The sequence below is a fragment of the Carassius carassius genome, chromosome 17, assembly GCF_963082965.1.
Source record: "Carassius carassius chromosome 17, fCarCar2.1, whole genome shotgun sequence".
Taxonomy (NCBI): Eukaryota; Metazoa; Chordata; class Actinopteri; order Cypriniformes; family Cyprinidae; genus Carassius; species Carassius carassius.
In genome coordinates, this window is record NC_081771.1 from 33768546 (window position 1) to 33778545 (window position 10000).

The window sequence follows — 10000 nt, forward strand, 5'->3', positions numbered from 1 at the left end:
TCAAAGACACACAGACACACCCACACAGTCTCACACACACACACACACACACACACACACTCACAGACACACACACACACACACTCGCACACTCTCACAGACACACTCTCACACAGACACACTCTCTCTCACACAGACACACACACTCTCACAGACACACTCTCACACAGACACACTCTCACACAGACACACACACTCTCACAGACACACTCTCAGACACACACACACTCACAGACACACACACACACTCTCTCACACACACTCGCACACTCTCACAGACACACTCTCACACAGACACACTCTCACAGACACACACACACTCTCACAGACACACTCTCACACAGACACACACACTCTCACAGACACACTCTCACACAGACACACACACTCTCACAGACACACTCTCACTCTCACACAGACACACACACTCTCACAGACACACTCTCACTCTCACACAGACACACTCTCACAGACACTCTCTCACACAGACACACACACTCACACACTCTCACAGACACACACACACACTCACTCTCACAGACACACTCTCACAGACACTCACACACTCTCACAGACACACTCTCACAGACACACTCTCTCACAGACACTCACACACTCTCACAGACACACACACTCACTCACTCTCACAGACACACTCTCACACACACTCACACACTCTAACACTCACACAGATACACTCTCACGCTCACAGACACACACTCACACAGACACACACACACACACTCTCACACACACACTCACACAGACGTGATTTGCGGGATGATGTTCACACATGCCGCCAGCTTCTTCTCCACAATTCCTCTGAAAAAAACAAAAACAAAACACACACACATTTCACTGGGGATATATTCATTTAAGATCAATTTTAAACATTTTATAATTTTGTTATTCATTGTTTTGTTTTTTAAATTCGCCTATACAGTTTTTCATTTTTATTTCAGTTTTAGTTATTTTCATACATTAAGTTAAACTAAATGAAAAAGAAAAATGTTGCATCAGCATACCTGAAATTAATTAATTATTAAATGTTTAGTTTCATTGATAAGTGTGTGTTCTTCAGGTGTGTGTACCTGGCCAGCTCTTTGGCCACCGTGTCGTTGGGGCAGGTGACGAAGGCAGCGGAGTGTGTGCCGGACGAATACGAGTCTGACGCCATCGAGAACGCTCTCAATCCCAGCCGCCGCAGCACCGGCAGCATCAAACCAGCCAGCAGAACCGACTGACACACACACACACACACATCATGGACATATGCACACACACACACATCAAATCACATCACACAAACACACACACATTACCCAGCATTAACAGGGTTGTTCAGGAAACTCAGAACTGTCAATCATCTCACACATGATGTGATCACAGAAGTCAGTGTTTGGGAAAGTTACTTTTAAAAGTAATGCATTTCAATATTGCACTACTCCACAAAAAGTAACTAATTTTGTTACTTGGTTACTTTTTATGGAAAATAATGCAAATTATGTTACTTTTGCGTTTCTTTTCCTCATGTTTCGTTTTTAATATAATACATACATTTTTGGCCAAATGTATAAGCCCTTAAACATCGAAAGTGAAATGAATACACCTCAGGCTGAAGGAAATGTAATTCGGTTCAATGGAACTTATGACCATAGTTAGCATGAAGAATCAGATGAAGAAGAAGAAGAAGAAGGTTCTACACTCTTCAAGTATTGCTTATTAGTATGGTAATTATTGCAGGTTTATATAGTATTCTGAGTTTGAGTTTATTTATTTTGATGAATACTGAATCTGTTTTTGTGCAGGTAAGACTTTACTAGTTACTTTAAAAAAAAAATACAAATAAATAAATAATTAATCCGATTACGTAACGTGTAATGCTAACACTGAACACAGCCGAACAAACATCCCACCATAGCATCCAACAGACTCACCAGACAGCACAGCTTCAGCAGAGCCGAGCTCATCACCTGCGCAGAGAAAACAGCATTACTGCTTTACACAGGACTCTGAGTCAATAATGACACGTGTTCATGTCTGTGTGTGTCTGAACACTGAGCTCGAACAGAACTGGTGTGTGTTTAACGCTATTTATTTGTGATTAGGTCCGCATCTCTGCTGCTTACTGAAGAAAATAAACACATTACACTCACCTAGCCACTGGCTCTGCCGTAAAGCGTCCGCGACTGTCGTGTGACACCAGCGCCAGAGCCGCTTTAAGGAGAGACAGCAATGTCACACAAAAGTAGCACAAAAAGCGTAACGCTGCAATAAATCAACTAATGAATTATTGAGACAAGAAAAGATAGCCTATGGATTAAAAAGAATAAAAGATTGAGGAATAAATTAATAAAGATTTTTAATATACAACCTTTGCTTTAGTTCATTTATATTCCCTGAATATTTAGTTTTTATTTTCTTTTTTCTATTTCCTTTGATGCTACTATGATTAAATTATGAGTTCATTTTATAAATACTAAATACTAATTTTATAAAAAGGCACACGTAATCCAAACGGTCTACGCTTCCGCTAAAGGCGGAGCCGCGGATGTTGGTCTCTCCTCATAACAGAAACATCTCTCGCAGCGGAATTTTTGACAGACGCAAATTTTTATATACTGCTTTGTATTTCAATTCATCACGACCATATTTTAATATAAAAATAATAAATAAAAAAATTTGCGTGATATAAAAAAGTAACGTTGTAAATCATAAAGGAAGCACATGTCGTAAACGGTGCTTTTAGCGGAAGTTGCATACGTTCTGATTTCCGACAGCGAGGAGTCGCGTGTGAGAGAGCAGAGTTCCCGCCGAAAGGTAAAGAAATAAAATAAAATAACTCTCTACAAATTCCAATTTTGATTCTATCTGGTTTGCCTATCGCATAAAACTTACAAGAAGCATATTTGACTCCAAATAAATCAACTTTAGCCAACACACACGGAGCAAACCAGTGCTAACAGTTGTTTATATTACAGTTTTCTATAATATAATACAGAGCACAGAACAAATGATGGGGGGTATTATTATTTATAATAGATATAATAGATATCATTATTTAATAATATCTATTAAATAAACCTCCACTCTTCAGTAAACCAGTCATGTGTTAATGATGATAAAAGTCATTTAAAAGTGTCCCTGTGTGTAGTGTGTCAGTGATAGTGTTGTGGTCACGTGATCAGCGGTCAATGATGACCAGTCCACTGCGCAAACTGACGTGTGTTAGAGACGCGCGTGAGCGTGAAGAGAGCAGTGCTGACGTCAGTCTGAGCCCGTCTGATCCTCACGTGCACGCGCTCCTTGTTCACACTGAGAGTGCAGTGAAGCTCAAAGGAAGTGGGTTACAGAGAGTTAGAAAATGTAGTAAGCATGCAAAAAAAAAAACACCCATATGTGGATTTAAATAGTTTCTAGAGGGCACAAAAAAGTTTCTTGTGCATGTTAAAAATCTGTATTTTGTTTTTATTTAAGGGTTTTGTTTTGTCACTGAGAAAATCAATGAAAAATACTTTACTATATACCAAAAGTAAAGGTGAAAATAATGCCTTAAGAACCGTTTTAAATATGGTCTGAAAATCTACTTCAAATTTGAATCTGAATGTTGAAATGGAAAATGTGTCGTATAATGATGTGTTTGTGTGTTTTCAGATGAACAGATGGTGAGGGAGCGTCTCTGGGGTCAGCAGCTGTTTGAAGCTCAGTAATCAATGCTCTTACTGTTCTACAGTGTTGGGAATTTAATTACACAATACATGTAACTGTAATCAGTCAAATAAAGCTTGACATGTTTTAAAGATTCTGGTGATTTTTGAAAAGTTTTTGCTTTAAAAGATCTTCAGCAGTTCAAATCTCCTTTACTCTTTTCATGATTTTACTTTGTGTGTGTGTTTTGTAAAACCCTATATATACTTGTGCTTTTAAAGAGTGTGATTCTAGATGAAAGCGTCTCTTCTGAAACTGATCATCTGTCATCGTTTGCACCTGTGTGACATCTGCAGAATGAAAATAATCACTTTAATGAAATGAAACACTAGACACGTGGCCAGTGTCTTTAATAATCGTTTTAATATTTTTAGACTGGTGCAGATATTCTGCTTGGTTAGTATTCTGTAAACTTAATCTTTCGAGTATTGATTCATGAAACCACACACACTCTCTCAGTCGAACAGGTGCAGTGAAGGACACACACACACACACACACACATGAATGAATGCTGCACAGATGATGTTCCCATGGAAACTGGACAGTCAACACATCTCTGCTCCGGCTAAACTCACACACACCTGCACTCACATGCTCAGCTGACTGTGTGTGTGTGAGACATGGAGACATGAGGAACACTGACACATTAACTGCAGCACCATCAGCCAATCGCGAGCCTGCTTTCGCGTGACGTCACTGCATTGTATTCTAAATTCCTAAATCTCGCTGAACTCTCGCTCTGGCTGCTGCTCGCGCGTCCTGAATGTAAAGTGTGTCCTCTGCTCGAAGCTGCTCTGTCTGTGACCCCTGACCTCGCTCACACGATCTGAGCAGTGATGCAGTGATTACAGTCCAGCTGTCTGTCAGGAGCGAAGGGTGATGCTCTCACACCTCTAACACTGAATCCATCGCAAGAGGGAGACAGTCGCCTTGGTAACAGCAGGATCCGTGCAGCCTCAGCACCAGCTGCAGAGCATCCATCAGTCCTCAGTGATCCTCAGTACTGCAAAACATCAGCACCGCACAGGCTCTGATCGAGTGGCAGATCTGAGGTCTGAAAGACTGAGACGAGGCCAGATCCAGATGTTCCTAAGTCACGCATCTGGACTGGAGGAATAGCATCTGCATCGCTCTGAAGAGGTATAGAGTCTCAGAGACGGACACTGAGCAGAAAGACTGCTCGCGTTCATTCAGCGCCGGGAGACGGTTGTGTTCTTCCGCCGTGAAGCGGTTTCTCCTGCTGTGTGTGTGTGTGTGTGTGTGTGTGTGTGTGTGTGTGTGTGTGTGTGTGTGTGTGTGTGTGTGTGTGTGTGATGTGAGCGGCTCGGGGATCGGGAGAACAGCAGGGCTGCTGTGGACCGGATTCACGAAGCATTCGACGGAAGAAAGGACACCTATGGAAACTGGAGACCAGAATTTTAGGAAAAAGGCGAGCGAGTGATTTCACGGTTCAATTTTTATTTATTTTTTCTCTAATAGGCGATCCGGTTTTTTTCTTTAATAACCACCAGGATGGACTGATTTCACTGACGCGTCGCAACCCCAGGCTGTTTTTGAATCCATCCCCTGAATGTTAGACTCATGGATGCGCGAGCGCGAGCGCCGGACCGGATGCGGTTTTCACCGGGAGCCGTCGGTCTCTCCCTCGTGCCCTCAGTAGACAGCTGCATCGATTGAGTGAAGATGAGTTCATCGTTTGCCAGTGTGCTGCTTGGAGAGTCACTCCTCTGATAGCACACGTGTATCCTGGAGACGTCTGCATTTAACTCTTTGCTCATCTGCAATACGTCTAAAGGAAGTTTCCTATCAGATAAACCTCTATTAGATGTCTTTAGAATTAGAATGCATGTAAAACCGACAACTGTCAGATGTTTGTACACAGCAGACGCTTTCCAGATGGAGAGATCTTTAACAGATGCACATGTGCTGTCTGGGTCAAGTTGATCTCTTGATGAGTTGCATTAGTATGTAAGTGTAAGTCTTCCTTCTCATTCAGGTCACAAACCCTCGAGGGCCCTCGCCCTGTTTCTTCTTATTTTTTTGTCCTCTGAAATCCACAAATATTTATTTCCTGTACATCAAGAGGAAAGGGGGCTCCCCTTTCGTTGAGAGCAGCAGCATGGGTGTGTTTGAGCGGGGCGTCCAGATGCTCCTGACCACGGTGGGCGCCTTCGCCGCCTTCAGTCTGATGACCATCGCGGTCGGGACGGACTACTGGCTCTACTCACGCGGGGTCTGTAAAACAAAGACTAGTAACGAGAACGAGACCGGCAAGAAGAACGAGGAGGTGATGACCCATTCTGGCCTGTGGAGGACCTGCTGTCTGGAAGGTAGGAGCTCTGGAGACCAGTCATGCAGCTCTCAGTAGTTCATCACGTGTATGGCTTGTGCTGTACTCCAAGTCTGCTGAGCTCATACGATAGTTTAGTGTGAAAAACAGATCCAGACTGAAGCCATTATTTGCTGAAAATCTATAGAAGGCTTTGAATATTAACCATAAAGTTCCCATGAATGATGGTTCCATAAAGATCCTTTTCCATTCTCCATTACAGTGGAAAATGGTTCTTTAGATGATTCAGATGTTCTTCACACTAAAAAAAAAAAAGGGAACACTTAAAGGTTCTTTAGTGAACCAAAGATGGTTCTTCTGTGGTATCACTGAGCCTTATTTTAAAGAGTGAAGTGCACAAGTCATACGGAGTTCATTAGTAAGGCTTTAGTTGTCAGTGTGACTCTCTGGAGCTGCAGGAGTAATGCGTTTCTGGTTTAGTTCTGTTCAGGTCAGATCCAGCACTTGCTGTGTTCAGGGTCTGATCAAGTTTATTTCCCTATAGACTCCATGATTAAACATTTGCTGAAAATGAGCTCACCCTCAGTTTGTTTCTTCATCAGGTTTGTAGAAATGTAGCACTGCATCAGTGTCTCATCAATGGATGCTCTGCAGTGAATGGGTGCCGTCAGAATGAGAGTCTGATAAAAACATCACAATAATCCACAGCACTCCAGTCCATCAGTGAACATCTGGAGAAGACACAAGATGATTTGGACTCTCATTCTGACGGCACCCATTCACTGCAGAGCATCCATTGATGAGACACTGATGCAGTGCTACATTTCTCCAAACCTGATGAAGAAACAAACTCGTCCTGATCATCTCAGATGGCGTAAAGGCCAGGAAGTGTTTCAGCTAAGTTTCATGTTTGGTAAAACTATTCCTTTAATTCAGACATCTGATTGTAGCTTGTGTTTTCCAGTGAGCAGATTGTGGTTGTTATGCAGTTTTAAAGTATTTTTGGCAGTATTTGTGTGTTTAACTCATTTTATCATGTTAAAATCCATAAAAAAAGAAAAGAGTAACTATATAGATTTTCTTTACAGTTCTTACTATAAAGTCTTAATGCTTAGATTTTTCCTGAATGAGATGATCTGTGCTCCAGTCGACGGTTTAGAAGACATCAGTCAAACAGCTGTGAATATGACCAGTCTGATGGGAAGGACTGGTCAGTGACTTCAGTTGATTCTCCGTTTTATTTCCGGCTGATACTGAGTTTATACTGAGGTCATATGTGTGTTAATGAAGGAGTTCTGTAGCTGTGCATCATCAACACTTGAGTGAACGTGTGAAACTGATCCAGCAGAAACGATGCAGTGAATAATTCACACACTGATGGCTAATAACAGAATGATCCGGTTACACAGCTGCTGTCTTTGTTCTGAACATCAACCTCACGTACAGGACATCATCACACAACCAAACTCTAACATGCTTGCCAGTATTTATCTGTAAGTGCAAGTACTGTTTTATCTTTTATATTAGTCTGGTTTCAAATTTGGGTTCTTCTGAATAGATGACAGATGGATTAAACTCTGAAGAGACCAGCAGACTGATCAAGTAGATGCTATACTGGAAACACATCATTAGAGTCTGATTATGAACTGTGACACATTGTGATTGCAGTGATTTGATTAGATTGATGTCTTTCTGTCTGATATCCTCTGGATGAGCATTATTGATTCATGTCAAAAGTGTTTCTGAATGTAAGTTTAACTGTGATCCAAACAGCTTTGATTTATTCTTTTGTGTTCCATTTTGTGGTTCATCTTGCTTTTGTTCAAGATGAGAATACATACATTTATTCATACATTTACAAATAATATTAATACACGACATGCTTAAAACCGCACTGTAACGCAAGTAGCAGCAGATCTGTTCTGTTCTTCTGTGACAAACATCCGAGTAAAGAGATTATTGAGAAAGAAACAAATGTAGGGCGGGACTCGGTTCTTTGCATCGGTTGTTGATTGGCTGTTGAGATGTGGGCGTGGCTCTCAGGTGAGCATGAGCTTGCAGGGGCGGAGTTTAGGAGCACTACAACATCACCCAACAAATGAAACGCATGCATGGAGCATATGTTCAGAGAAAATGTGTACGATGCAGAGAATGTAAGAGACAGAGCTGCTGTAGACCCGACAGACAGACGGATGGCTATTGAGACGTTTCCAGCTCCACTGAGCACATTTCACACCCACTGAGAGGTGATGACAGTCACAGGGCCAGTGTGTGTGTGTGTGTGTGTGTGTGTGTGTGTGTGTGGGGGGGGGGGGGGGGGGGGCAAGCCCATCTCAGAGATCAGTGGAATAAGGCTAATCCTGTTAAACACGCTCCTAATCACTGACACACACTCATGTGGAGAAGAGTGAATTATGTAATGCAGTTATACAACATACATGCGTACAGCAGGAGAGAGAGAGAGAGAGAGAGAGAGAGAGAGAGACAGAGAGAGAGAGAGAGAGAGAGAGACAGAGAGAGAGACAGAGAAACAAATATTATCAGAATCAGAATCAGAATCAGAAAGAGCTTTATTGCCAAGTATGCTTGCGCATACAAGGAATTTGTTTTAGTGACATAAGCTTCCAGTAAACAGACACACAACAACACACAGAAAAAAAAGAAAAAAAAATTACGGGAGAATTACAAATTGGCAAATAAATAAGTGTATAAACAATTGTGCTATAAATGATAATGGAATAGGATTGAGTGAGATGCAGGAATGTTCTAGGATGGAGGGGTAACAAATAAATATAAGGATATTGCACATTTTTGCATAAGCATAAGTTTAAGTGGGAAACATTTAACTGTTCATGAGGTAGATTGCCTGGGGGAAGAAACTATTCTTGTGCCTTGCTGTTCTTGTATTTGCGGCTCTGAGGCGCAGGCCAGATGGCAAAAGTTCAAAGATGGGGTGACTTGGATGTGAGGGATCCAGAGTGATTTTCTGAGTCCTTTTCCTCACTCTGGATGTGTACAGTTCTTGGAGGGTGGGCAGGGGAGCACCAATAATCCTTTCAGCAGTCCGAACAGTTCTCTGTAGACTTCTGATATCTGATTTTGTAGCTGAACCAAACCAGACAGTAATTGAAGTACACAGGACTGACTCAATGACGGCTGAGTAGAACTGTTTCAGCAGCTCCTGTGGCAGGTTAAACTTCCTCAGCTGGCGAAGGAAGTACAACCTTTGTTGGGCTTTTTTCACAATGGAGCCAATGTGATTGACCCACTTCAGGTCCTGAGAGATGGTGGTTCCCAGGAATCTGAATGACTCCACTGCAGCCACAGTGCTGTTCATGATGGTGAGTGGGGAAAGTGCAGGGGGGTTTCTCCTAAAGTCCACAGTCATCTCCACTGTTTTGAGCGTGTTCAGCTCCAGGTTGTTAGGACTGCACCAGACAGCCAGCTGCTCAACCTCCTGTCTGTAAGCAGACTCGTCACCGTCCTGGATGAGGCCGATGACTGTAGTGTCGTCTGCAAACTTCAGGAGCTTGACAGAGGGGTCTTTAGAGGTGCAGTCGTTGGTGTACAGGGAGAAGAGCAGAGGGGAGAGAACACATCCCTGAGGGGCACCAGTGTTGGTGGAGCAGCTGTTTGACATGAATTTCCCCAGTCTCACTAACTGTTGCCTATCTGTCAGAAAGCTGGTGATCCACTGACAGATAGAGCTAGGAACAGAGAGCTGGGTCAGTTTGGTCTGGAGGGTTGTTGGGATGATGGTGTTGAAAGCCGAACTAAAGTCCACAAACAGGATCCTCACATAAGTCCCTGTTTTGTCCAGATGTTGCAGGATGAAGTGCAATGCCATGTTGATTGCATCATCCACGGACCTGTTTGCTCGGTACGCAAACTGCAGGGGGTCCAGTAAGGGTCCGGTGATGTCCTTCAGATAAGCCAGAACCAGTTTTTCAAACGACTTCATGACGACAGACGTTAGAGCCACAGGTCTGTAGTCGTTAAGT

General features: G+C 42.6%; 2 protein-coding genes across 2 annotated transcripts in view; one reads left to right on the forward strand and one right to left on the reverse strand.

Annotated features, from left to right (window-relative positions):
• The window catches only part of LOC132160647 (protein CutA homolog), a 12542-nt gene extending 10319 nt beyond the window's left edge, over nucleotides 1–2223 (reverse strand). The window contains exons 1-4 of the mRNA XM_059570279.1: nucleotides 2157–2223; nucleotides 1938–1973; nucleotides 1092–1240; nucleotides 763–822 (exon numbers count right to left, since the gene is read on the reverse strand). Coding sequence (XP_059426262.1) covers nucleotides 763–822; nucleotides 1092–1240; nucleotides 1938–1970 — 242 coding nt within the window. The 5' untranslated portion in view covers nucleotides 1971–1973; nucleotides 2157–2223. The remainder of the gene's footprint in view (nucleotides 1–762; nucleotides 823–1091; nucleotides 1241–1937; nucleotides 1974–2156) is intronic.
• Nucleotides 2224–4753: 2530 nt separating this feature from the next.
• The window catches only part of LOC132090980 (voltage-dependent calcium channel gamma-2 subunit-like), an 11814-nt gene continuing 6567 nt past the window's right edge, over nucleotides 4754–10000 (forward strand). Inside the window, exons 1-2 of the mRNA XM_059497775.1 lie at nucleotides 4754–4939; nucleotides 5030–6039. Of these exons, the coding sequence (XP_059353758.1) occupies nucleotides 5829–6039 (211 nt within the window). The 5' untranslated portion in view covers nucleotides 4754–4939; nucleotides 5030–5828. The remainder of the gene's footprint in view (nucleotides 4940–5029; nucleotides 6040–10000) is intronic.